This window comes from Phoenix dactylifera, chromosome 5, assembly GCF_009389715.1.
Source record: "Phoenix dactylifera cultivar Barhee BC4 chromosome 5, palm_55x_up_171113_PBpolish2nd_filt_p, whole genome shotgun sequence".
Lineage (NCBI taxonomy): Eukaryota > Viridiplantae > Streptophyta > Magnoliopsida > Arecales > Arecaceae > Phoenix > Phoenix dactylifera.
Genome location: NC_052396.1, coordinates 1,065,990 through 1,093,944, shown reverse-complemented (window position 1 = coordinate 1,093,944; position 27,955 = coordinate 1,065,990). Strand labels below are relative to the sequence as shown.

Below are 27,955 nucleotides of genomic sequence, written 5' to 3'. Positions count from 1 at the left end.
AATTAGTATTATTATAGCTGTCATCTGATGCTATTATAATACGTATATGTTTATTTGTCGTGCTATCACATAAAGCCCAAACCATGCCACAAGGAGATGGGCTACTTTGATGAGTTGGACTATATACAGATCTGAGGACCTAGTAGAAATCAAATTCACAGGTACATTTTAATCTCATCAGCAGATCAAGTGGCCATGGGACCACAAAGATCATCCATCGGTCAGAACCCATCCTCTCTTCTCCAAGCTCGTGCACCAAAACGAAGAAGCAATGGTTTGGCTCCAATGAAAGCTGAGCACCGCCCATCCTCTACTGGGCACGAACTGCAACGCAAGCTGGCGGTGTCAGAGCTAGCTAATCTCCAGATTTCGCTCATTGCACCTTCCCTTTTATGTTGCATCATTGTCCATCTCAACGACGCCTTCCCTTTTATGTTGCATCATTGTCCATCCCAATTATAGATGCACTCGAGCGGTGGTGTTACTACAATGAAGAGAGAGAGAGAGAGTATTTATAATATTCTTTTAGGTTACTCATGTTTATCGCGAGACGAACAGACCTGCTGATTAAGTCGCCTTCCATGCTGTTCATCATTCTGGCGAGTTTTTTTTGAACTCAGAGCTCTAGTATTTTTTCTTCTTTGCTTCTTCTTCTCCTCCTCCTCCTCCTCCTCCTCCTCCTCCTCCTCCTCCTTCTTCTTCTTCTTCTTTTTTTTTTTTTTTTTTTTTTTTGGACATGGCGCAGCTAGTGTGAACATGAACCAAAAGGAAAAGAAAAAAAAAATCCAAGATGGGAAAGGGACGTGGCTGCGGTTTCCAATATGACAAGCACACATGAGCTCGCTTTAGTATTAAAGGGACTCCATTACTTCCGAAGGTGGGATGGCGATTTTTCTTCTTTTTCTTTTTTTCGTAATCTATGGTGTCCTTTTTCAGGTGTGCAAGGTGCAGTGGTTTAGACAGTTCAGGCATCGAGGGACTCGGATGCTTAATCGTTCAGTCGATATGATGACACGTTATATGATCTCAAGAGAATCTGTCTATTTTCGATATGAAGCCTGAACTCTCTAATCGCTTTCTGTCGGTGAGTTCCTGCATCATTAATTTTTATATATCTTTTTTAAAAAAATATTATAGTTATTAACATATTAATAATTTGATTTTTAATTTAAAAAAGTGAGATAAGAGAAGCACACCAACTTCAAAGCGTTCTTCAACGATATCAGCGACAAAGTTTCAAGTCAAATTTGACGAAGACAACCAGTATACTCTCTTTCATGTACACTATACATGCCAAAGTCCGATTTGTTATAATGCAAACTAGTGGATACGATCCACAGACGTGTGGCAACTATCCTCACTTTTCTCCACTGTTCCTCGAATATAAATTAACCGTCTATCATCCTAACCAGCCATGGAGCAAGAAGACCATCCCCGCATATCCAATGCTATGAGGAGTAAATTCTGGCAATAAATCCACACTTGCATGCAGATCAAAATCATCCACAAACACCCAAACTTTTGAATTGCACGAGACAAACATTCTTGCCATGGTATGCGATACTAGTCAAGTTTGAATCAGAACTGACTCTTGTTGCGTTTAACCGACGACCAGCCCGGCAAGTTCGAAACACATGGAAGCTACATCATAAGTTCGTCCATTGCTTTCACACCCATATAGTTGTCACGTTAGAACTTAAATAAGAACAATTTATGAGGGCAAAAGTACTCAGAACACCTCGAGTAATCACTCAAGATCACTTGCCTGACTGGCAGATGAAGCCTATGAAATATAACAAACGCATGATTTTTTTTTTATTATTTACGGAAAACTTTAAGATATTTAGAGATCAGATATTTTTTTTCATTTTTTAAAAGAATATTAGCAGAAAAGACATTCACCAGCAACCAGTCGAGCACTTTGTCAAGGTCTAACATTCTTGGGGATTTCTTCCATCAACAATTTCATAAGCTCAGACTAGACCCAACAAGAACGGCTTTAAACTTTGAATTTTGTTGGCCAGGTCAAGCTTCTAAACACCCTATCGTCACCTTAGCTATAACCGATATTCAATGGAGACCTGATCAAAAAGTACAAATAACGTTCATCCAATCCATTTGCAGCCCCAACAACCAATAACACTGCATTTCAGGAAATATATTGCTACCATTCACCTCAGAGTGGAGATTCGGTTAATCTAAAAATTTTAAGTAGCCTATGCGTCTCAAATCAGCAAGACAAGTTTCAAAGCAAATATTAAAATTTTGAACAGACCTGCCTCGGAGTAGCGGCCTTTGTTCCAAGAGAGAAGTACGATTGAAGCCCACCACGTTTCATTATAAAGAAACAAAATTCTCACAAAGATTTTGGAGAAATTATTGCCTAAGTTGCATGCATCAGTGTGGTCCTGGATCAATACCAAAATACATGCTCCATGAATAGGGTCCACAAAAACCAGCTGTTGTTATCAACTCTGGGCGCGGCCACATGGTTCAGCAACGTAGGCAATAATTTCTTTCCCTCATATTTGAAAAGGAAACCGAATCAAGTAAATCATTAAAAGGACATTTAGTTGAAAAACTATCCAAGCCCCCCGCCCCCCCCCCCCCCCCCCCCCCAAAAAAAAAAACAAAAGAAGACGAAATTAATACATCAAAACAACTAGAATGAAACAAAAATTTATCCCGATGGATTAATTATTTGGAAAAAAAACCCATGATTGTGTGCACTCCTAGCATCTCTATATAGAGACAGAGATATACATGATGGAAATGAGACAAGGAGCATCTTCGAACAGAGCCAAAGATTGGATCAATACCACCACCCCAACCCAAACCCAACCTCCGCGCTCCCACAGACACACACATTATTCTCTTCTCAATTCTCACCCTCCTTTGCCCCGCTCCTCTCACAAGCTGGATCCCAAGGAAAACGCCAAAAACCCCCCTCTGTATCCCACATCCCCCCTCGGCAGGAAAAACGACCATTCCCACGTTTCACCACACCCTCCTCCCCCTAAAATTTTCTTTTCTCCTCCTCTACAACTCCTCCCGTACGTCTCACCCATCACCACCAACCTTCAAAAGTCTGCAACTCAGAAACGAGAAGAAAAACAAACAAAAAGAAATTAAACACACAAACAACAAAACCCAATTTCGCAACACATCGCTATCACAGAAGAGTTTAATGGGGTTTGTTTGCTAGGAAATAAGTGCTCACCGTCTTTTTTCTTCATTAGACTCCGGGCAAACAGCAAGCAGATTACCAGAAAACCCAGCGCCGCTGCCCCTCCCACCACTATCGCCACCGTCTTCGCTGTTTGCTGCCCTAATCCCCAATTACCGACCCAAAATTATAATAGAGAAAATTTCTACAAAACTATAATAATAAAATAAGGAACTGAGATCAAGAAGAAAGGAAACAAAAAGGAGTTGATATGAGGGGTTTTTTTTTTTTTCTTTTTTGTTCTCTATGGAATCAATAGAAAATAGGAAGGGAGGAAAGATTAGGGACCTCCGCCGCCGTGGGGGATGCCGTGGGGGTAGTAGGAGTAGCTAATGTAGCATTTATCGAGGTAGACCTGGCCGGAGGGGGCGCCGCCGCACTCCACCTCGGACTTCTGGACGGCCTGGGACACGCACTCGGCGCAGTCGCTGGTGGAGAGGTCGCCCTCGCACTGCGCTAGCGCGTACACGGACGCGTAGCTCGTCGCGTAGAACTCCGCCCCGCCGGCGACCCCGCTCTGGAGCTGGGCAAAGGCGGTGTCGCGCTTCAGCTCGAAGTCCCCTCTGCCGCCGCCGGATCCGCAGGTCTTGAAGAGCATCTGGGTGCCGGAGACCTGGGGGAAGCCGGAGACCTGGTAGAGGGCGTAGCAGCCAGTGAGCTGGACGCGGGCGGCGACCGCGGGGCCGCACAGGGAGCTCCACATGGGGAGGACGCGGCCGACGCAGGCGGAGCAGTCGGAGGCGCTGAGGTCGCCGCGGCATTGGAAGAGACCGAACATCGCCTGGCCTCCAGCGGATGAGGAGGTGGTGGTCTTGTAGAACTTGGCGGTGGTGGCCTGGGCGGTGAGCGAGGATGTAAGGGCGGCGAGGGCTTGCTGGGAGGCGCCGCCGCCGGCAGTCTGATTTGCGCAGCCCTTGTAGATCAGGGCGTAGAGATCGGCCGCAGCGGATGGAGAGATGGATGAGACGACGCTGGCGAGAACGAGGGTTAGGATTGGGAACAGAGACGGTGTTGGTGGAGAGGAGATTGGGCGAGGAGGATGGGCCTTAGGAATGCCCATCTATCTAGGGTTTCTCACTCACTCTCTCTCTCTCTCTCTCTCTTCTTCTTCTCTATCTCTCTTTCTTTCCCTTCTTTTTTTTTCCCTTAAACCCCCACTTCCATTCCATGTGATGACAGTGGAAAGGAGGGGAGATATGGCATTCTCTCCTCTTTTTCGTGTTTTTAACTTTGTTGATGTGAGGGATTTGGCCTTTTCGGTGGGGCAGGGGAAGGAATTAGGAACAGGCAGCGGTGGGGGAGGGCCTCTCTCTCTCCCTCTCTCTCTCTCTCTCTCTCCCCCTCCCTCCTGAGGGGTACTTATGGTTGGGACCAGGGCGATCTGCTTTAAAATAAAGTTTCAAACTCAGTGGTTTTATGACCAACTTTTTGTTGCGAGATGGGAATGATAGAGCCACTATGGTGATGAAATGGGCGAATGGGAACAGTGAAGAGTAAGTAGTTTTATTACTCATTAAATTTTATGAGATGTCAATAATGTGGAGAAAGAGAAGTGAAAAATGGAGTGGGCATGGTGATGGGCTTAGTAAGATTGGGCTTCTGTAACGTTAGAATGCAAAGAGAGAATCTAATTTGGTAGGGAGTGGAGGTGAAGACACGTATCAGAAAATTGGACAACATGAGAGTTTGACTATTGGAAATATTTTTGAATTTTATGGGGCCACCGAGTCTTTTGTTTGTTTTAATACCTTGCAAAATAATTTTATTTAGACAATGTTGATATTTATCCTTCATCACATTTAAAATCTAGCTTACGTGTCTTTAAAATTGCAAGCACTACTCTTTATTAATTGTATCTTTGTTTCTTGTATTTGGAGGAAAGGTCTTTGAAGTTTAGGGGGTCCAAGGCTTGGGACTCAGGCAAAAACGTGATTGCGGATTTGGATGAAGAATTTGGTAGAGGAACACCGGGTGTGCTATGAGCTTGTGTGTTTTAGTACAGAAAAAAAAGTATTGTTTGCGATGCTTCACATTGTGCCTCCTCAACTTTAAATTTGATGCAATTATGTTTCTTTACATTCGCCCATCATTTAGCTTAGCAAGCAGGGCCATTGCTACCTTTGCTACTAGCTAAATCGTTTTCCCCAGAGAAGAAATAGCCTCCAAGGTTCATGTGGCAGCTGCCATTCGCACAGCCAATGTGACCTACAGGCTACATCAATATTCGCATCGAAATCAAAATGCTGGTGCTGCCATTCGGACTAATAAACGCATAGCCTATAAACCTTGCTCATCTAAATGAAAACAATTTAGATACTTTCTTAGATGATGCTTGTTCAAATAATCATGAGTAATGCTATAGGTGCCAGTTTCATTCATTAGAAATTCCTCCTGCCATGTAATTGTGTCCTACAGAAACTAGTAGAATAAACCAGGAACGGTTAAATATGGAGTTATCGAGCCAACATTAATTGGTCTAAGTAACTTTCAGTGTGCACAAAGCTTAGGATAGAAGAAAGTCTGATCAGAGTCCGGGGCAAAGATAAGATCGAATCCAAGCCACGAGCATCCAATGGGATTTTATTAACTCAACCAAGCCAACCCTCAATATGTTGAAACTAGCAGGCTTACAATGCCTTTTTCAAAAGATGTTCCCTGAAATCATCTATCCTTTATCTCCTTATTGCACTTCATCTTACACTGCATGAGTTGGCATCGCAGGCTTTTGCTAAATTGGCCAATGACTCACTGCTTCAGGCCATTCTTCCTAAACTCCATCACAAGCACAACCCAGCCTCTGCTTGCTTGGGGAGTTTGGATGGCTTCATGTTCACCTCCCAAGAAACAAGAAAAAAGAAAAGAAAAGAGATGAGTATCATCAACCATTCCCAGGAATGATGGAATGTCTATATTTGTTTAAAACTAGAGAACGGCCTTCCATAGGTTCAAACACAGTCTCCATCCAATCAAAGTGGAGTATAACCACTAACTATACAATGGATCAAGGGCTCATAGTTCTTGGGCAAGGAATTCTTAGTCCCTTACAATGTGGCCAATTTCTTCATTGTAAACTGTCATAGTACAACTATTAAAAGGTGCACTGCTCATAGAAAAAAAAATTGAAATTAGTCTAATTTAATCAAATGTATCTTCAAGGGTTGACGTATAAAAATCACGTTGATTCTTGTTATGTATTTGAATTTGCATGACCAGGCCACTGCTTAAGATATTTAGGTTAAGAGAGCATGGAACCAAGTATGTAATACATGCCCTGCATGAAGATGAAGGTTAGGAGAGGATAGGATGGTCCTAAATATTGAAACGGGCATTAAAGATTCAAGGGTAATCTGCTAATGGATTTGAGTCCAGTCTTATGGTACAAAAATAAGTACGTAAGTAAATATAATTATTGGTAACTAAAATAATAGGTACTATGGATCAAACCTGTGCCACGAATATCAAAAATTTAATGTGTTCACAAAGTTTCAACCCATGCATCAAGCGATTACAGATGTATATTTTAAATAAAATTCAATAACAAAATGTACAATTAGTGAGACAGACTAAGAGTTCTAGTGTCAATCATGATTCATAGCCTTAAAATAAATCAACCGAAATTTACAGAGCTCGGAAAATTACAAGGTATTTGTTTGGAACATGAGCATTGTTACATGCAAACCAAGCACCTTTGAGCTAATCACCATCATGAATCATAATATTATGGCTGCAATTTGAGTAAAAAAATCAATAACAATTGATTAAACATCACAAAGACGAACCATAACATTGCAAGCGAAAAGACAAAAGCATGTACCACCCCCACCACCATCACCACCTCCAAGAAGAGCCTCACGAAATTATAGGGAGAATCATCAAGAAGAGCCATGCACACCAGTACCATAATGAAGACCACAAAAATGATTCTAGAAGTTGCTGGAGGAAATGGCCTTGACATATATAAGCTTATAAGCTGTTGACATCTAAATAATTATAATATCAGAAAACAAGGAAAAGAACATCAAGGCTGAAATGGAAAAGCTGTGTTGAGTTTGGGAGGAGGGGATGCCAATTTTTCCCATTTATCAGACATTTTATAGGTTTTTAATATGCTGCAACGACTGTTTGCAGAAGAGTAGACTACCAAAATTACAAATGATAGACTATATTCTATTACCTACTCTCCTTTCCGCTTAATTAACAAATAATGCTGCATCAGAACAGAATCTTAAATTAAAAAAATAAGAATGGCTGTTGTTCAAAATAGCCATGAAGAATATCATTACTCGGTTATGTTTCCAACAAGTTGGGGCCCTAGGAGGGATGAACTCCTTTAGCCTTTTTTTACACAAAGTAGCTGGTCCAGGACTAGAACCTATGCTATTGCACTTGTTAGCCCAAGCCTTTAACATTGCACCAAGATGAGCCCTAGCCATGAAGAATATGTAGCAAATAATTACTCCCATGGATAGCTTCCTGTTGAAAAGCAAGAAGAAAGAATACTTCGCCAATGGAGAGGCAGGGAAAAGTGTGAGTCATCAAATTCAAACAGGTCTTTGGTATTCTAGCCCTTGATCCACCTCTAGACTGTAGAGGCAGGGGATATGGTTAGGCCGTTCTGGTGTCAAACCATAAAAAATATATGAGCCAGCAAATCGTCATGGCCTCTGCAGAGACAATTAGGAAGATTGAGAGAAGTAGAAGCATATAAAAGCAACAGCAGAATATGCAGGTCAGAGGCATCATCAGGACATCAAGGGAGCAGAGTCAGAGACCAACCACTATGAATCATCCTTATTGTATTTGTCTGTCAATCTATAACTTTCCTAGTAAACTCCAAGGTATTTCCTGGATTCTCAAATTTATAATTATAATAAATTTGATTAGACAGTGTTGCTGCTGAAAATCAGTCCGACTAAGACACTGAGCTGGCTAAGCTACTGGATTGCTCGGACGGTTGGCCGAAGGTCACAATTCATCTTCGAGGTGGTGGTTTGGTAGCTACTACGCTCAGATGATGATGATGACTACGATGCCAGTCACCTTCAAGGCGATGTTAGATGGTGGAGATCATGCTCTGATCCATATTTTGACGCCCGATGACTTGAAACAGTAAAGACAGAGAAATTTTTTTGCCAGAGAGTGCCCGACAATAAATCCTTAGATGCTTAAGTTAGACGAACTCTCAAAAACCAGTAATAGTGTTGTGAGAGTGGCAGCATAAAGAAATAAAAGAACTCAAAAGCACTTACTTGGAGGATCTTCCGAGGGTGGTTTATATAGACTAGAGTGGACACTCATTGCCGAAGAAATCAGGTAATCGGCTCGGTTATTTTTAGTAACCAATCGTGCATCCCAAAGATTACGTACGGGTATTTTGCTCATTTATCGTATGGTTATAAAAATTGTTCGCGATCATGGTTGAGCTATCGCCGGCAACGAGGAGGGTTTGATGTTTGAGAAACTTCCGTGCGCCTCTGGTGTCAAACACGTGACGGGTTTTGACTGATTAGGTAGAGGCTTCATGATGAGCTCTTATTAACCGCCTATCACATCGGTTGTGGGCCGATGCATCTCAGACAGTATAGAATAAATCTTTCCAATTTAAAGCCTCTATGGTTGATGATGTCCTTTTATATCTCCTCTGCATGAAAGTAGCGCCCTGAGGTTGCTTCTTGATATCAAAAGCAGTAGCAAGCTTTAGGAAGTACAGCATCTTTCTTATTCTTTTATGTCAAGGTTGCATCCAGATTTCATGTTCCACCAAGATTTCTTTGTTAGTTCCCGTGGCTTCAAAAAATTTGGTATGAACCAGGATGCTTTATGTTTGAACTCAGAAATGCGTCGCTGAATTGTGGGCTAAAATAATGACAGAACTTGGATTAAGATAGGAACAATGATGGATAGATGCGACTAGTTCTGACGGATAAACCACGGAAAATTAAGTATTGCATTGTGGAAGAGCATCTGTCAAAGGATTGAAATGGTTCATTGTTTCAACTTTCAAGACCACAGATATAGGTAGTCAGAGATGCTTGGACGATCAATATACCGTCAAAAACCTTGCTTTGTTTAAGCTGGGATGGAAGAGGAGTTTCAGAGTGTCAAGGATTTGATGAATTCAGAAAACATACAGACAAAAAGCGATACTACAGTAGTTATTCCATCACGACTTACAGAAAATATCGCATTCTCTCATGAGTTATGACAAATTGAGGAGGTGCAATTTTATTTTACTCAGAGGAAAGTAAATTGCATGATAGAGCATAGATAAAAATAGCATGTTTGGAGAGATAAGTGGTGGAAGAAATATTGCAATTAAAGCACGTCACACTGAATCAAGTAATAAATCAGTATACTATCATATATAAAGGGGTGGCCCGATGACCCTTATGTAAGCTTATTTTTGGAGACAATTCGTTACAAATTTTTTTTTTCCTTCCACACTGTTACTCTACTATTTTAACTTAACCATTGGAGGGTCTTAAGTAGACTTCTTGCATGTTAGCCTTGAAGATAACCAGATCTTCCTCACCTCAATTTTATCCGACCTCATTCAGCTTAGTTCTCACCAACCTCAAGGAGAGCTGAGCGCACCATCCCAGCCTCGGTTTAGAATTTAGCAGCAACCATAAATTTCCTCAAGAACTATTGTGGTCTGCACTCAAGAAGAGGTCACTCGTTAATGCGGTATTCGTTTCTAGCAACCTTTATAGAACCTTGCAATCGACCTTGACTTTTCAAATGGAGAGTGAAGAAATTTGACTAATGTGACCAATTAACGGAACATTTTTCCATCTCAAATTTTGGCTAAAGTGAGTAGCAGACAAACTTAGGCCCGTATTTCAATTATAGCTATGACGTGTATCATGCTGATAGGTATCTCATGGTTCCTATAAAAAATGCATGCATGGTGGCATTTGTTAGTTTTCTTTGATAGGAGTGAACTCCAAGCTAGTCTAAATAAGCTCGAAGTTATACTGCCCTCGGAGATCTTTTAATTAGATTGGATGGAGAATTAGCATGTGATTGCAAATTGCGAGAACTTCCTAAATTGAAAACCAAATTCGTTTTCATTAAGCAAGGATTTTGTAGTATTGGATGCTATCAGTTATCAGTCCAAATGAAAAAGAACTTATTTAAACCAAGAAAAAGCTAATCCATCTTATTCAACAATTGAAGTCACCAGAAATATCCAGTTTTACGTTTCTAACAACAAAATTTGCCCACGCTAGCATACCGAGTATCAGGTCAACAAATCCCACAACCATCCAGCCTTTTATGTTTCAAAAATATTTTAATAGCTCAAAACTGTCTCTCAGCTGGCGTGGAGACATTGTTCTTGTGAAGTGTGCCACTTAATGAAGTGGAAACAATGGTACAGGACACAAGTTTGTCCCTTTTGAACGATTCTTCCGAGTTAACCGTGGGCTTAGACCTTTTGTACGATCAGAAAAGGCAAAGCCAGTCCAAAACAAGGCAAATTATATCCTAAATCACGTGTGCCATTTTTATGCCCACAAGTTGTCGAATTAAATTGATTGCATGTGCCTTCTAAGTATGCTCTAGATTTTTTTTTTCTTCTCAAAAAATGATTAGCTCATTCCTTTATTCATCATTGAATTGAAAGTTGCAGAATCATCTATATATGATGCTCGTTTCAGTTCTTAATTCAGAGCTAGAGCTCATTTTTCAACCAAAAGAAATCTCAAACTACATCTGATACTTTCTTCCCTTGTTTCAGTTCTTAATCCAGAGCTAGAGTCCATTTTTCAACAGCACAAAAACTGGTTTAAGAAGAGAAATCTTAAACTACATCTGATACCTTCTTCCCTTGGTTTGAAAGGTAGATTATGTAGGCTTACAACTGTTCATCTTTTATTTTCTTGTAGGTTGTTCGGTCGCAAATAGCTATACCATGCCAATTAGCTTGTCTTCTTTCTTTAGACCAATGATCTAGATAAGTATATGATGAACAAAACTCATAGGAAGAAAATTAAGTGATTGGTGTGGTGCGCAGCTATATGGTGCATACGGTGGTGCATGATATAATTTCTTCCACCTAAGATGAAGTCAGATACAGTACCTAATCAATCCCCATAAATATAACGAATCCATTCCACACGTGTAAACTGAGACCCAACCACCAGCGACCTAACTTGGAGACGTCACGAGCCCGCATGGAGGAGAGGCAGAACCAGCTAAAGCGAGGAGGAGAAACACAAACCGACCACGTTCACGACTTCGACTACGAGCCTTCCCCTTCTTCCCCTTCTTCCCCTCGTGAGAGTCGAGCTGGATATTTCTCGCCATACACCCAAAAGATTCCAGCTGGAGATAAAAGAGAGTGAAAAGGACAGCCGCCTGCGCGCTCGCCACAAGAGGAAGAAGCGCGCGTGCGGTGGGGCTCACTAGTCACCATATGTCGGCTTCCTCCGACCAATCTCCACCGTCGAACCAAACCAATCACGCTGACCACTACACTCCCTCCCCCTTTGGAAGTATTCGGTTCCTTCCACGACCTCAAATAAAGATCTCCTTCCTCTTTTCTTCTGCTGTTAAAGAGTTCCGCTCTCCTTTCTCTTCTCTCCTCTACTCGTCTAGTTTTGTCTCTTTTTGAAAGAATTTTTACCTAGATTCTCTTATTTGTACTCTTAGCTTGATATATAATTCAGACACGCATATTATGTGGTTAACTGTGATTTAGCACCTGATTCAAACTCACGTCTCGTGAACATAGGAGCCCCAAGAATAGCACAGTTTATTTGGGTTGGGCCGGAATCGTCGGATCTAATCCAAGTTCTATAAAAATTTCATGAACATAGCTAACTAGGTTTGCTTGAAGAATTTTTTGCTTAATTAAATTTTTTTGGTCGTACTCGCACACGTTTTGTGCGAGAAGCGGTTAAAAAAATATTAAAAATTATTAAATAACAATGAAAATTTCGTGAAAATAATATTTTCTTGGTAAAAGAAATATTCATTTCCAGTTGTCTAAAACAGCGAGGACAAAAATTGTTCACGTGCATACATCTCCCCTGGCAAAAAAACAAACATCGCTCTCTGCGTTGCTGAGGAGAGAAAGATCCCAATAAAGATCCAGGCCTCACATAGAGAAAGAAGAGAGGAGAGAAAAACGGGAGTTGAAGAAGAGATGTTGCTGAGGAGTTCTTCCACCCCAATCCTGGGATCTCTCCCCCCGTCCTCCCCTTTCTTCTCTGAAAGCCCAACCAATAAAAGCAGCCACCACCATAGCTTGGAGAGAACCTCCTCTGCCTCCTCCTCCCTCCCTCATGCCATCGCCCACCACCCCAATCCCACCCTCCACTTGCACTTCTCCTCCCTCTCCGACTCCTCCGACCGCGACCCCTCCTCCCTCGGCTTCCGAAGAGCCCTCTCCGAAGGCAACCTCAATTGCCTCCTCTCCGGCGACTCCCACCACCTGCCAATCAAAGCCCCTTCCTCCGGCCGCCGAGCCAGCCATGTTCTGGAGCCCATCCCCTCGTTCTCCATATACAATTCCAAAGAAGAAGAAGAAGAAGAAGAAGAACCGCAGGAGGAGGAGGAAGAGGGCGGCGGTGGGCTCAAAAGATCGGTCACGGTCGGAGATACTATCCTCGGAGAATTCGGCTCCTCAGGCGAGAATCAAAGTGTCGGCTTGGACAATGATTCTCGGGAAAGTGGGGACGTTGATGGGAATGCGGCGCTGCCGCTGTTTCTGGCCAGAGGGCTGGGGATCGATCGGCTGGGCTCCGGAATCTTGAATGCTGGTAGTGGTAGTGGTGGCAGCGGCAGGTGTACCGTTCTGACCGGCGATGGAGGAGAGCAATCCGACATGGAGGCTTACTATAAGCGGATGGTTGACGAGAACCCGGGCAATGCTCTGTTCCTGAGAAACTATGCTCGGTTTCTCTACCAGGTGATCCATTTCGCATTCTTTACTCCTTAATCTGTACTGTTCTCATTTATTTCTCCATGATTTGGAATTTTGATAACGTGCTCCTGCATTCTATCTATAAAGTGGTCTCTAGTTTGATCATTTTATGTGTATTTGAAGTTCTATATCCGAATTGTCTCTGTTGTAGTTGTTAATTGCTAAGAAATGCTCAGAGTTGCCCGGATTTAGGTGGATAGCCTCGACGTTGAGAGATGTTAGATTTTGATGAAGCAATATTTGTTATTATTTGTATCTCTGATGCAGTGGAACTGTGGAAGAAAAGCCTTGGAATTTCCATATCTTGCTCTTAATGCAATTCTATCAGAAGAGATCTGTTCCCTCTGTGAGGTTTATTAGGAGAAAAGTCATGGTTTTGAAATTTATAAATTCCTTCAGAACTTGCAGCTGGAAATTTTTAATTAAGCATTACTTCTGAACCTGGCGACATATGTATATCAAAAAAATCATTTTTGTAAATTTCTAATAGTGAAACTTAACCATTCCTAATGTCCCGGCATAAGTCTTTGGGTCTAAATAGCTTTTTCCTTCTCAGCTTCTAAATGACAGTGCTTTTCATTCATTCACACCGAAGAAGACATTAAATTACTGGATAATTGCATTGTAAATAGAAGTTGATCTACTGGTTTCTCCTTGATAGTCTATTTTAGCGAATTGTATTTCATGTTCAGGTCTAAGATACAGTTCATTGAGAATCAAAGGATTCACTTCTATTTTCTTTACTAGTCTTCAAAGTACCCGTATATCAAATTTGCATCCATTCCTTCAGTATATTCATTTCCTCTCATCTGATGCAATTCTATTCTCTTGTATTAGGCCAAGGGAGATCCTCAAAGAGCTGAGGAGTACTACTCTCGTGCTATACTTGCAGACCCGGGCGATGGAGAGATCCTGTCACAGTATGCTAAACTAGTGTGGGAGCTGCACCATGATGAGGAACGAGCTTCTAGTTATTTTGAACAGGCAGTTCGGGCCGCTCCTCATGATAGGTATAACACATACACGTAGTCTCATCATCTTCATGAGCGTTTTGATTCTGAAAGAAAAAATTCTCTCAGATTCTGATGTTTTTTTATAACCAATCGTTCCTCGCAGCCATGTCCTTGCAGCATTTGCTGAGTTCCTGTGGGAAACGGAGGACGATGATGGAGTAGAAGGTGGAGAAGGTGGTCATTCACGAGATTATGCTGGAGCATCCATTCATCATGGAGCATTGGCATCTGCAGCTGCTTCATCATAAAGGCGTGGTGCAAGTTTGAACCAACAGTTGTATTGCTGAAAAACTAGCATGCTCCGTGATGTGCTAAGGGATATCTTGGAGATGAAGAGTTTGGAACATAGACTAGCTTGTGGGCTCGTTGAACATCTGAAGGGCTCGTCCTATGGTAGTGGAAAGTGGAAGAAATGCTTTTGTCTGGAGACGTTAGAGAACATAATAAAAGCAATTTGTTATGTTGTGTAGGAGGACTGGGCGTGTGTTTATTAGTGATCTTAAGATAATTTATTCAGAAAAAGGCCCAAGCTTCATCTTGATGTTGCTATGTTGCTACGAACCACAAAGGAAAATTCTGTGATGTAGTACTGATTCAGTAGAGCAGATTTAGTCATAAAGGGTTGGCCGATCCAGACAGCCTTCATCTTGTTGTCATTAACTCCTCTTCTCGTTGAATAATATCACAGGCACTAAATAGAATTCGATTATGAAGCATTTGAAGTAGTTGCGCTCCTCCGCTAAATTTCCACCATCCCATGCCACTAGATTTCCGCCTGCACTCATGGGAGGGAAGCTTGCTTTTGGTTCACGGATAGTGGCTAACGAGGTAGCCGTGGATCTGGAGGTTGAAGATGAGGGCCCAAAAGGAGTTAGATCTATTCATTGTCCTTTATAGGAAGATTCTCTGGATGATGATTGGTCTCTACCATCTTCAAGTTTTACAGCTCATGTATCTGTTAGTGCCATCCGTGCAGCACCGGAGCTCAAGCAGGCTGATACCAAAACTCATCAAGTTGCTAATTCGAGGCACTGGGTTATCTTGGGTGCTATCAGGTGACTTCAATGGTGCTATCAGCTATGACTCCTCTGGGTCCAAGAATTGGTTTGAAACGGTGGAAGTAAGAGTGCTGTAACCTGCCTCCAAGTCCATACCACAATGTTTCTGTCCTTTATAAAGAGTTGGGAGCAGCATGGCAAGCCCTCACCACTGCTATCCAACTTTACGCACCAAATCATGATTCTTCTTGCTTATGCTAACGGTTTTGGTTGTACTTTCTATAGAATTGAACGAGTAAGGCCTGCCTCCCATCAACCAGAAATTAAGAAATATAAATCTTGAATCATGGGCATCTAGAGTGAAGGGTTCATCCATTCAATATACACAAACGGGAGACACAGCAACACCCAGACAGGAAGCGGGAAATCTGGCAATCAAAGTGATCCCACCGAGGCCTCATGACAGCTTTGGGTCACCAGAAAATAAAACCAGCCTACACTGATGAAGGTTGCCGCAGCATCTCCTGGAACAAATCCATAACTTTCATACATTCCCAAATATTCATTCAAACATATTCACGGATGGAGGTTCTTTAAGCACCACACACTGGAGACAGATGATTGCCGACAATACTCATTTATACCTGCTTGCTTTAATGAAGACCGTGGATAATAAATAAATCATGCCAGGAGAGTTCCAAATTCCAATCCTCCTGGCCAGCCATAAGAGCAAAGATTAGAGCATCCTGATTTCCTTCGCATGGATCCAGCAGCTAAACAACAGGCACTGCCATGCACGCAGCTGTCTCCACATTTATATTCATCCACTTATAACCAAGAACCTAAAATATAGCAAGCTTCAAATGCCATGAGCTGTGATTTTGTCTTGCACTAATTTAACCAAGAGTCAGCATTCCAAAGATTAAACATGTTATAATGGCCAACCCACCAGAGACTGGCTCCAGCAATGTAAGATACAAGAAATCTGCAACATTACATCTGATGCTATACCATTTATGATCAAGAGAGCCATGAAATGAGAAACGCTCAAGATGGATATTTCGCATCAGAGCGATCTGAAATTGAATAGCAACTCAAATACTACCTCAGAACTCATTAAATCTCCAATTCCCTTTGAACTCCCGTAACTGCAAAAGTCCTACCCTCCTGAAATGAGGGATGAAAAAGAGAACAGAAAAATGGGAAGCGCACCCAAAAACACCAGTGCAGCCTCTCAATACCAGCTAACCAAATGACACTCCACAGAAACAGTAACCACATATGCTGTAAAAGGGCAAAAAGAAGACATCCAGAATATTGCTGGAACTCAGACAATGAAACCTTCATCCATATACCGAATATCTAAGATGAAGCTTCAAAAGGGTTAGACCCATTCCCCAGAGCTTGATTCCCCAAGATGCCCCTCTCTTGGCGAGGGCCTCGCTGAAGGTATCCGTTTCCTCTCAGCCGATTATTGTAGTCCCTGTCGCTATTGTCTTGCCCGCTACCTCTACTGAAGTTTCGACCACCAAAACGCCCCCTTGAAGCCTCTGTCTGGTAGCCACCCCGTCCTCTGCCCCTTCCTGCAGATAAAAGACAAAAATCCCAGGTTTATCAAAAATTATAAAAAATTCCACATGAACTGATTTCCAAAGATAAGCAAAGACGAACCCGTTGTGTTGTAATTTTTTAAGAAAAAAAGGAGTGGGAATCCGAAAAGTTAGGTTGCATTGCTAACAAATATCTAAAATAAAATCTCAGGTAGATATTAGGTAGAAGCCTGTCAACCAAAACAGTCTAGAAAAGAGCATATCCAAATAAGAGTATATCCAAAAAAGTAGTGCCTGAAAGTTAAAGGTAGAAACAGGAGGGAAGGGTTGATTGGATCCAACGAACCACATCATGAACCAAAAAGCAACCACATATGATCTAGAGCCTACTAGCAGGTAGTCTGCAACAAATAAGAAAATCAGCCCATGACACAACCCAACATGGATGAGTAACCTATTCACTCAAAGGCAAATTAAGCAATATCCCATTGAATTTCATTGATCAAATAGTGTTAATAGAACCATCTGTTGATAAATGCGAGTTATTCCCAATAATTAGCCATCTTTCAAGTGGTTGACAAAAAATGGAGCGGCAATCAGATGGTTGCAATCATTAAAATAAAGCAACCGCACAATATGCTTGATTTCCCTCGCAGAAGTAAATACAAAGTAGCATATAGAGCTAAGCTTCAGAATTGACTCAGACTAATAATATCCTGAAACATTAATTACATTTCAAGCATTAAAATAAATGCAACCGCACAATATGCTTGATTTCCCTCGCAAAATCAAGATATTATGCATGGATCAGATATATTATGGCCAATTCCTCAAAAGATTCTTCCACAATGGACTCTGATAAGTAAGATTTTGAGTAAGTGTTTACAGAATCTTCTTCTGTCCGAAGAAAAGATTCATCGAAATAATGAGTCACCCATTCCATAAATACAAAGTAGCATATAGAGCTAAGCTTCAGAATTGATTCAGACTAATAATATCCTGAAACATTAATCACACAAATCAAAAGAAATAAGAACACTATGGCTAATGAAGAAAGATGGATAAGTTCAAATCATAGGACAGTACTTGCAAGACAATGTTGTGTAAATTCAACTTCATCACACATAAATATACAAAAATTCCAAAAAAGGAAGACAATATAAAAACCATTCATTAACTTTAATGTAATTTAGTTTTTATCATGATGTAGGCTTGCCACTGTATAAAGATTTTTACCCAAATGGGTGTATATTTTTACTGCACAATTCAAAGGTTCCAGAAATAGAACATATGAAAAAGTGCTAATCCATCCAGTTGAATAAAATTATAGACCAGCAGAAAATGTAGTACACAATGAAAAATTACTTACTTCCACCTCGAAAAGCACCGCTATTAGGTCTTCTCCCCTCCACATGAATTAGCCGTCCATTCAACTGTATTGGTGATGCCTGTAGAAAGACACTGTTCAAAATGAATACAAAAATGACAGAATTGGTTCAATAATTACATACATATGCATGTATGTATGTACAACACTCAACAAGAGAAGAACAATTAACTATCAGAAATATTTCAATGCCCCTGTTCAGTTGCATAAAATGAATACCTACCATCCCTAAATATCAGACTGCTAACTAACATTACCAGGAGAAAAATTCAGAAAACCTTATAAACGATTCAAATTGTTTTGCATTACTCTTTTAGGATGACATGGGGAGATGGAGTAAACCCACTTCCAGCCTTCGCCAAACCGGGCCGAACTGCCGATCCAAAACGGCATCAACTTGGGACGGTTCAGTTTAGATGGTTCGAATCTTCGAGAGGGCTCTCTTGCTCACTCTCTCTGCTAGAACACTCGCTAGTTCAACCCCCCCCCCCCCCCTGCGGCTTCGATGGTTGAGTCTTCGAGAGGGCTCTCTTGCTCACTCTTCAAATGCTCGCTAGCTTCCCCCGCATGGCTTTGATGGTTCAACTCTTCAAGAGGGCTCTCTCCGCTCAAACGTTCTGCCTCCGCCCCCCCCCCCCCCCCCCTCTTTGATGGTTCGAGTCTTCATGAAGGCTCTCTCGCTCACTCTCTCCGCTCGAACACTCGCTAGCGCACCCCCCTTCCCTCTCTCTCCCCCTCTTCCTCCCTCTCTCCCCCTCCCTTCCTCCTCTCTCTTCTCCTCCCTCTCTCTCCTTATGGTTCGGTATGCTCTGGGTCTGTGCAGTACATACCCAGTACCGTATGGAACCAATCATCAACCTATACAAGCCCCATCACTGGTCCCTGGTCTAGCAAACCTTGTATGAGGGCATATATAAAGTAAGAAAAATAAGACAAACTTGCATAGATTTTTGGAAAGAGCATATCATTTTCAAAAATCACTCAAAAAAAATAATCAGTTTCTGAACTACACAAACCTTAAGTGCATTCTGCACGCCAACAGCATCTTCAAATTCAACAAATGCATAAAAAACACCAGCCTCCTGTATATTCACAAGAATGCACGTTTATTAAGCAACAGATGTATAACAGATTCCAGGAAAGTAAGATAAAAAAATAAACAAACTGTAACAAAGTAACCTTGCGACTCCTAACAGTAACACCATCAGGCCTAATTCTGCCGAAGTTCTTAAACTCTTGCTCAAGGTCAGATGCAGTAATAAATGAAGGAAGGTTTCCCACATAAACAGATCGTGATTCACCTAAGACAAAAGAATACAGAAATCAAAAATTTTAATATTCAACTAAACTCAGAGAGAAGCAGTGAAAAAGGCTGCAGACAGATTAAATAAAGTATGATAGTCAGAAAAAAATAGAATATAACATTGCTGAACAATGAAAAGGTAAAGAAAGATAAAGATTTACAATATAGACTGCTATAAATAATTTAAATTAACATGAAGAGCAATAATTCATTCACACAACAAAAAGACGGACCACAAACGATAGAAAAATAGAAAGACAAATGTTGCATCGACAAAAAATAACACAAACCAAAAGTTTTTAAGAAATATATATAGCAAAACTAAGTCGAAACAACTAATCAGAAACTTGTTCAAAGAACCCCTTCCAAAAAAAACAACTTTTCTAAAGTGTCAAAATGTGCTCTCACAAGTCCCAAAAACCCTCTCAATTCCACATCAGATACACTAACAGATAATGGAAGAACTACCTTCATATTCAAATGTTGCACTTTCCTCCAATGCCTCTGAGCTGGACTTCTCGGGCACAACAGCAGGCTGTGACAGTTGCACGGCTGACTGTGGAGCATGCTGCCGGTCTGAGGCCACCTGAGTGGTCTTGTTTAAAGATGCTGGGTAAGGTGCAGAATGTCCCGATTGTCCTTTAGATCGTAGCTGCAAAGAAAAAGGGCAAAATTTAGGCTTCTCAAAGATAACTAAAAGTGATAAGCAAGTAGTACAAAAACATACAATGGAAGCATAAGTTTGCTTTGGAGGCTCCCCAACAGGCTCCTCTGCAGGGGCAGGAGGTGGCTCTCTCATGGTGGTCATCACATTTGGATATGAAACAGTGGGCTCTTCTGCTGAAGTTTCATCTATCCTTTCATCAGACTCCAGAACTTGCTGTTGTGGCTCAGGGATGCTATATTTCTCAACTATGTCGTTTTCCTCTTCATGGACGGCAGTATCAAACTCCGTAGCCTGTATTTCTTCACCCATCATGTAGTTGGAAACTACCAAATTAACCAACAAGGTCAAAGTTAAAACAAAGACAGGATGCCATGGGCAAATCTTACTCGCCTCCAGAAATCAAATTATTTTCTTTGCATTATTCAAGAAATCTATACAAAGTAGCTCGGAGTAGAATTTCAATAAAATCAAAACTGATAAACTGGAGAATAGATGGAAATTAATCCCAAGTTTGCTTTATTATTAAAAAAACTAATAGGCAACCACAAAAGTCTTGCATGGAGTTCTCTGAAACAGTATCAACAAACTAAAACTTACAAAAACAGAAAAGTAACACTCGTATTCTTCACTAAGAATGACAAATGGCAGATCATGCTCAGAGTTGGATGTCATTCCTACGACTAAATATTGTTCAGACATAACAATGGCGTCAAGCAACTACATCTTCAAGATGATTCCCTCGTTATCACAACTATTGGGCTAGAGAGGATGCACCATCATATCCGGAAGAACTGACAACAGATCCCACCTCATTTGTTCTAATAACAAATTAGTGCATTCGTCTCTAATGCTTAAATCATCGTATGCCATGAGCCAAAATAAAACATAAACCAAACAAGATATTGTGAAACTTCAAAGATAAAAAGGTCAAAATCTAGCAAGTTGTACATGGGAAATGATGAAGGCAGCATGCAAAGCAAACTGACCCCATCTTGGGGGAATGATTGTGTTGCAGAAAACTAATAATATAGTCAGGTCTAAATTTTCCAGACATCCAAAAGAACTTCACTCCCACAATCCTATAGAAATATTTGCAAAACAATACGTAGATTCTTTTCAGTTGTACTCCGATGTAGCTTTTCTACACTCCAAAAAAGAACAAGAAGAAAAGGTGAAATATGTTTTCCTTTTATTTTATTCTTGCTATATCCTAAAACTCTGAGAACCACATTATACCTTTCTGAGTAAACTACTTTTATTTTTTCTTCTATTTTTCAGCAGATTTTCTCGCATCCAAAAAGACCATGGTTGGTTTCCCAACTTTATATAAAACATCATTGAATGAAAACAATTTGGAATGCGCAATATAACTGAGAGAAAGATAGACGGGGTAGGTAAGTTAATTAGCTTCAAAAATTATTTAGGCCATATTTTCATCACATAATATCATGTCAAATATCATACCATGTTTAACGCAAAAAATGTCAATTTATATCAAACTTATTATTCAATGTGAACAAGATATTTTCTTTTACAAATGTACATACAGACATATAGCCATAATCATTTTCCTTGCTTTAAGCATTTCTATAACACTGAAGAACATTGAGTTAAACAGGAAATTGAGAGGTTTTGAAAATATGTTAATTATTATCGGCATATCATGCATCATTCAACATGGGAATATTAGCACCAAAAAGTGGACTATAAATGATTTATCGTAGATAACTTCTGCAAGTATGCAAAAAATGTTGATTTATATCAAACTTATTGTTCAATGTGAACAAGATATATTCTTTTACAAATGTACATACAGACATATGGCCATAATCATTTTCCTTCCTTTAGGCATTTCTATAACATTGAAGAACATTGAGTTAAAAAAAAAATTGAGAGGTTCTGAAAATATGTTAATTACCATCAGCAAATCATGCATCATTCAACATGGGAATATTAGCACCAAAAAGTGGACTATAAATGATTTATCGTAGATAACTTCTGAAAGATCTGAACTTTGAACGACCTAGCCCCCAAATTTTATAACTATAAAAAATTACAAAACAAAAGGAGCTATTACATATATGGATAAAAAAGCAACTACAAAATTCAAATCCAATCAGGTAAAAAGCATTTCAAATCTTATCCTAATAAACATTGAAACATGTAACTCATACTGACTTATATTCACAAACATAACAAACTTCCATTGTCTATGGACTTGATTTGTTCTCAATCTCCATAAGTATGTCAAAATAACTGAGACTCCATGACCACCAAAAGTTTGTTCTCCCTGAATCCACCAGCCTCGCGATTTCTTCGTATCACATATTTATCAGGCATGCCTAATTTCATTGTGTTATGCCAGTTGCCTCCACCATCGATGTATATCGACTAGTGAGCCTAAATTGCATGTAGAGGAGAATGCTTACAGTTAGTAGAAGAGGCACTAGGTTTTGAAAAAAGGCATGTAAAATGCCAGAGAGTATCTAAAGTGCAAACCCACCTAACCTACAGTTTTGCTATAATACGAGGCGCACACCAAATACACTAAGAAGGAAATTCCCATGCCTCTCTCTGTCTCTCCAACTCCACTTTCAAGGAGTGAGCAATCCTGCTCTTCCAATGTTATCCCAAACGTTTCTTTCTAAAATTTTACCCTTCATTTAAAAGGTGGGGAGTAGGGCACAAGCTCATCTGTTTGTCTTAACCTATCCTTTTACTTTATGTATCTCACTTAATAATGGTTTATGAGTGACATAAATTAAATATCTTTCAGAATGAATCATAAATAAAGCCTATGAAATGGTGTGGATCATAAGCATCCATAGATTCACAAGCCACCAAGCTCACATAAATTCAAAACAATGATGATAGAAATAGAAGCACAAATGCTCATCGAATTCTCCTTTTAGTTAGCAATAACTTGGGGATGCCATTATATCCATGCATATAATCAGTCAGATACATTATTCATGCCAAATGCTGGCTAAAATTTTTCTTCAAAAATCTTGCTTATGTTTGTTCACACTTCAAATCTCTTAAAATTCCTGCCATAAAATAAACTTTACATACAATTACTTCAAGAAAAAGCATAAGCAATAGACAAAACATGTATCCTGTCAAGCAGTATTTAACATGGACATGAGGATGTCACTTCTGATGATATTCGCATACTAGGCATAGCTAGTTAATGGACTGAGGACATGAAATTACAGAAACAGAGATATCAATGTACATGTACTCAACCTAATTACAGTGTATCCACATTGTACTTTTAGTGTAATATAGATGAGTTGCCAACTTATCCAAAATTTCAAGTAGTAAAATAGGAAAGGTGCACCAATGATTAGCATCATCTGTGTTATAAAGGAATATATTGACTTCTATTAATTTTCAAAGTGGATAATACCTGGCTCCGGTATAGGACTGGATGCATTTAACTTGGTTTCAAAATTGTTATGGGAGGCTAATACAGTTGTTGGGTGCTGATTAATATGTTCCTCTTCGATGAAGTGAAAGATGTCGTTCAAAACAAAATATCCTTTTTCCTGGGGTGCAAGGAAGAAGGTCTGCACGAATTGCCTCCTGACACTGTAGTCTTTCAGTTGCACATAACCACAAACCATCACCAAAACACCTCCACTCCAAGATTCCAAAGAGTGTGCATTTTTTATCTCAATCCCATTAAAATTCAGGCACATTACAAGATTGTGAATTTGCTGCAAAGTTTTACAAGAAACTACATCAGCAACATATAATAGAGCCATTAAAAGATCAGTAAGCAATGGGATAAAAAGGATGATAAAATGAGAGAAAGTTATATATTAATCCCTGGCTTCAATGAAAAAGATTTGCACATCATGACTGACAAAGTAAACAAACAGAAAATGAGCCCTCAGCAACAGATATTTTTTTAAAAAAAATATTAATATCTACATGTAAGATGTGATACTTAAAATTATTGACATGGCAATGATCTGATGTTTTTCGAAGCTGGGATATCAGCCATCTAGTGGCTGACCACAACCAATATGAACCAAGATCTGATTCTATCTCAGTTGAGATAGAAAGTGGAGGAATCTGGAAACCCGAGAACTTCCAAGATCTTGGCTGATATTTCAAGATCGAGATATCAGAATGCCAGCCAATATAGTACATCCAGGAATAGCAATTATTGAAAGGCCTTGATATATTGATGTTGTATCAGCCAATGTCCTGGGACTTATCGCTTTACATTGGCCCAGACTAACTATTTAGTAGTTAAAATTAAACGCTGTCTAGCATCATTTCATCACTATAACTTTAACAAGAAAGAGAAAACTTAATTTGAGAAGCGAAATAGTTTAAAAGCAACAACAGTAGAGGAGTGGAAAAGAGTTCGGTCATATCCGTAGCTTTTACCTTATAAAGTTTATAGTTATACCGTCGTTTTTCCATTATAAACCAATATATAGTACAAGAAAAATCTTTGTTAAACAAAATCTTCGTAAGAAAATATGTTTCGAAAACAAAAAAGTTACCCATTACGCCGCCCCCCGCCCCCCAAAAATAAAATAAAATAAAATAAAATAAAATAAAATATAAAAAAGGAAAGAAAGTTACCAGCATCCCCGTAGCGGACTCAGTCGTGGTCCCATCGAATCGCTTCATGGTGCTCGCATTCGTATAAAACTGATGAACTAATTCAGGCTGCTGTTGAAGAATATGATAGTATTGCCCCACAAAATAACTCCCCACCTAAACCATTAAACAACGACCAGAAAGCTCGGATTAAAACCCAAAAAACATTAAAAATCCAAAATTAATAAGAAAAAAAAACCGTTCTATTCGATTACCTGAACGGCAGTGACATGACCTGGGAACGAAGACGCCATAGTCGCCTTAGACGCACAAGCACCGAGATCGATCACAAAACCCTAACCCCCCGAAAGTTCCACTCCAAGCCCTAAACCGAAGGACGCCCAGCACCGCAACGGAGATCGAAGCACTCGCGATCGACAGATCCGACTAGATTCCGCGTTCGACCCGAGCGATTTTATAGAAATTGAGGCAGAAAGTTAGAGAAGAAGTGCCCTTGGATCCTTCCAAAGATCCACTACGTCTTCCCTTTCTGATCGCCGAGGCCTTTAATGGCCTTCTCTATTTATCCCCTCCCCTTCCCCATCTTTCCCTTGATCTTATATATGTTTTCTTCCTTTTATTCGCTTCACTTAGCTTATGGTTTAATTATACGGTCGATACGTATTCCTAGAAGGCGATATTAGCCGTTGGATCGACAGGGAGCTCGTGATTTGCGCCAGCGTCGCGGCTAACGTGCGCTCGACAGATCCTGGGAAAACATAAGCTAAATCTAACATGCGCCGATATTGGTTGCGGCGATTGGAGAAACTCGATCCGAGCCGCCCGATCCTATTTTGATGCGGACCATAGACGCGAAGAATATTTGACACAGCACGTGCCATGCACGTGTTCAGGTCAAGAAACGTATATGGACTGTTTGCCAGCTGTTTCGTATTTTTATTTAGACATTCTTTTTTTGGTAAAATATTGAGAATTTCTTTGATTGATCATGCTTTAAGACAAAAAAACGAAATAAAAATCTCCATTTAATGAGAGTGTCAAGCAGCATACAAGCTCAATCAGGATCCATTTTCAAATAAAGCTGCTCTTATGAGTAGAGCTATTAAGGAGCCGAGCTGAGGTCGAGCCTGGGAGAGCTCGGCTCGGCTCGTTTCACAGAAGATCGGGCTCGGGCTTGCTTGACAAAGCAAAGGCTCGGGCTTAAACTCGTAAAGCTCGTTTCAATTACGAGCTCCAGAACGCCCCGAGCTCGAGCTCGATAACAGGCTATTTTTCTCTATATGGTCAGATTTTTATAAATTATAGTGCTGAAATAAGATCTTTCAGCAGGAGACTAGAGCTCGTTTGAGCTCGTGAGCTGCTCGAGCTCGAGCTCGAGCTTGGGCTCAGGTGTAAAGGAGCCTCATATTGGGCTCGGGCTCGGGCTCGGGCTCGTTTGACTAAGGAGCCGAGCTCGAGCAGCTCAGCTCATTAATAGCCCTCCTTAGGAGCTGTTAAATGGGTTTACGATCGATATTATCAAAACTAGGGCATTTGGCTAATTTTATCCATTTATCTAATGTTAGTTTTTTTATCGATAATTTTGTATAAATGATGAGAGTTAACCTTTGTACAATGTTAGAGTTGCTCCATGACTGTTATTTTATTGTCATAATCTATATATCTTAAATTTATTAGATTTTGATAATTATGGTATATGCTATTAAAACTGTTTATTTTGAAACTAATTTGATAATTAGTTAGAGATCACAATAATATATTAATTTTAATTTCTAAATAATTTTTACAATGTGAAATATATTCAACAATTTTGGTCTTTACTTAGGATGATGTATTCTTGATTTTAAATCATAAAATATGTAGTTCAAAGTAGATAATAATAAATATTTCTTGAAAATAATTAAAAGGTCCATGGCTAATATATCCCATTTTCTTCGCCGCTTTCATCACAACATAGCTCACCATCGCAGTGGCTCACATCTGCGACTCCATCCTCTTTTTGCCCTTCAACCAAAGCATTGCGCACCGTCTGCACGGTGCTTTCCATTCTTCTACATTCTCTTTTCTAGCGCAATTGCGTGAAACAGAAGTACGCAAGTGAGAGAATTATAAGCACAATGAAAAAAAATGAATGCGTAACAAATGTTTGAATAAATTACTTTGATATTATGTGTCACTCTAAGAGCACTAAACCATTTTTTTATTATTTTTTACAATCGTATTAGAAGGGTTCAAGTGGTCTAAATTGATTTATAGACCATGTAATAAGTTCTTCCCTTTTCGCCCTTTTTTTATGATTTGGAGCGCGGGGGGGGGGGGGCGGGGGGTAATTGACGTTTAGGTTTAGGGTTTTGGAATATACCTTTTGATTTTAAAAAAATTCAATTCATGGAACTCCGAACATCATTCCTATTCCTTAGCTTACAAATTTGTACAATTCCACAGAATGAATTTTCCCCTTCTTTTTAAATATTATGCTGTTGATAATGGAACAGTGATGGCAATGGATCATCATTTAGCGATCTTTACTGGATGATATCAGCATTTCTGTGGTGATTTTCTAGCTTCACTTTCATATTCTTCAAGTAAAAATATTTTCCGTTGCATTCTTTAAAAGTTGTGTTCTTCATAATCCAACCTCCAATTGGTTGCAGCAGCGTATGGAATTGAAGTTTAGTTGTTATACCCAATTCCTCTTCCTGTTTTCTCCCTTCGAAGATTAAAAGAAAAAAACAAATAAGTTTTTCTCCTAATCCACCTTTTTAATCTATGCAAAGCAGTGAGCTTTGGTAAAATCTCCTTTCTTCTCGCTTTTCTTCTCGTGTCCGAGGTTCTCTCTCATCACTTTCTCTTTTTTTTTCTTTTTTTTTTCATTTCCTCCTCTATCGAGTGCGTATCCAAACATAGCAGAGTCAAAATGTGGGCTTCTCGAGTATTAGGGCCGCATTTGGTTCATAGAGAAAAACATATAGTCAACACAAAAATTAAAAAAATATATTTTATATTTGATTAAAAGTAAAAAAAATAGAAAAATAGTTTTTTGTAAAAATAATATTTTTATATTTTATAAAAAATAAAAATTTATATGAGACATAAAGTCCAATTTTTACCGGACAAAAATTGAATTATTTTTTTAAGTACCCTTACAGTTTTAATAGAATGGGTAAGATATTTTCATTTATTATGGACATAACATATATTTTACATAACTTTTTCAGAAACTAAGCATAAGTCATTTAGAAATGTACTAATATTATCTTTCTATAATAAATATTTCGGCGAGAAAAAATTCTTCATGC

The 27,955-nt window shown here is 39.8% G+C and overlaps 3 protein-coding genes across 5 annotated transcripts; 1 reads left to right on the top strand and 2 right to left on the bottom strand.

Annotated features, from left to right (window-relative positions):
- Nucleotides 1–2,670: 2,670 nt before the first annotated feature.
- LOC120110796 (plasmodesmata-located protein 2-like) lies at nt 2,671–4,543 on the bottom strand. Of its 2 annotated transcripts, none has more exons than XM_039126404.1 (3): nt 3,515–4,543; nt 3,221–3,323; nt 2,671–3,088 (listed from the first exon to the last, which is right to left on the bottom strand). In XM_039126404.1, the coding sequence occupies exons 1-3, from the start codon at nt 4,284–4,286 to the stop codon at nt 3,061–3,063; spliced, it is 903 nt and encodes a 300-aa protein (XP_038982332.1). In that variant the 5' UTR covers nt 4,287–4,543; the 3' UTR covers nt 2,671–3,060. The 2 variants fall into 2 exon arrangements, with proteins under 2 accessions (XP_038982332.1, XP_038982333.1); XM_039126405.1 differs by having other exon boundaries at nt 3,221–3,328; nt 3,515–4,539.
- Nucleotides 4,544–12,312: 7,769 nt separating this feature from the next.
- On the top strand, nt 12,313–14,718 carry LOC103703891. Its single transcript, XM_008786931.4, has 3 exons — nt 12,313–13,142; nt 13,995–14,167; nt 14,274–14,718. The coding sequence occupies exons 1-3, from the start codon at nt 12,378–12,380 to the stop codon at nt 14,416–14,418; spliced, it is 1,083 nt and encodes a 360-aa protein (XP_008785153.2). The 5' UTR covers nt 12,313–12,377; the 3' UTR covers nt 14,419–14,718.
- Nucleotides 14,719–16,063: 1,345 nt separating this feature from the next.
- LOC120103688 (nuclear transport factor 2-like) lies at nt 16,064–25,189 on the bottom strand. 2 transcript variants are annotated; one of them, XM_039126402.1, is made up of 9 exons: nt 24,911–25,189; nt 24,678–24,812; nt 23,485–23,794; nt 20,136–20,398; nt 19,877–20,060; nt 19,285–19,406; nt 19,122–19,187; nt 18,088–18,166; nt 16,064–16,751 (listed from the first exon to the last, which is right to left on the bottom strand). In XM_039126402.1, exons 1-9 carry the CDS (start codon nt 24,947–24,949, stop codon nt 16,531–16,533), a joined length of 1,419 nt encoding a protein of 472 aa, XP_038982330.1. In that variant the 5' UTR covers nt 24,950–25,189; the 3' UTR covers nt 16,064–16,530. The 2 variants fall into 2 exon arrangements, with proteins under 2 accessions (XP_038982330.1, XP_038982331.1); XM_039126403.1 differs by having other exon boundaries at nt 18,088–18,179; nt 24,911–24,949.
- Nucleotides 25,190–27,955: the final 2,766 nt, after the last annotated feature.

Coding starts and splice junctions, on each gene's coding strand:
- LOC120110796 (XM_039126404.1), bottom strand. CDS start 4,286: ATGGGCATTCCTAAGGCCCATCCTCCTCGCCCAATCTCCTCTCCACCA. Junction 3,324..3,514: donor CATCCCCCACGGCGGCGGAG/GTCCCTAATCTT, acceptor GGATTAGGGCAG/CAAACAGCGAAGACGGTGGC. Junction 3,089..3,220: donor TCTAATGAAGAAAAAAGACG/GTGAGCACTTAT, acceptor TCTGAGTTGCAG/ACTTTTGAAGGTTGGTGGTG.
- LOC103703891 (XM_008786931.4), top strand. CDS start 12,378: ATGTTGCTGAGGAGTTCTTCCACCCCAATCCTGGGATCTCTCCCCCCG. Junction 13,143..13,994: donor ATGCTCGGTTTCTCTACCAG/GTGATCCATTTC, acceptor CTCTTGTATTAG/GCCAAGGGAGATCCTCAAAG. Junction 14,168..14,273: donor CGGGCCGCTCCTCATGATAG/GTATAACACATA, acceptor CGTTCCTCGCAG/CCATGTCCTTGCAGCATTTG.
- LOC120103688 (XM_039126402.1), bottom strand. CDS start 24,949: ATGGCGTCTTCGTTCCCAGGTCATGTCACTGCCGTTCAG. Junction 19,407..19,876: donor TGCAACATTTGAATATGAAG/GTAGTTCTTCCA, acceptor CTTTTGTCTTAG/GTGAATCACGATCTGTTTAT. Junction 19,188..19,284: donor TTACTGTTAGGAGTCGCAAG/GTTACTTTGTTA, acceptor GTGAATATACAG/GAGGCTGGTGTTTTTTATGC.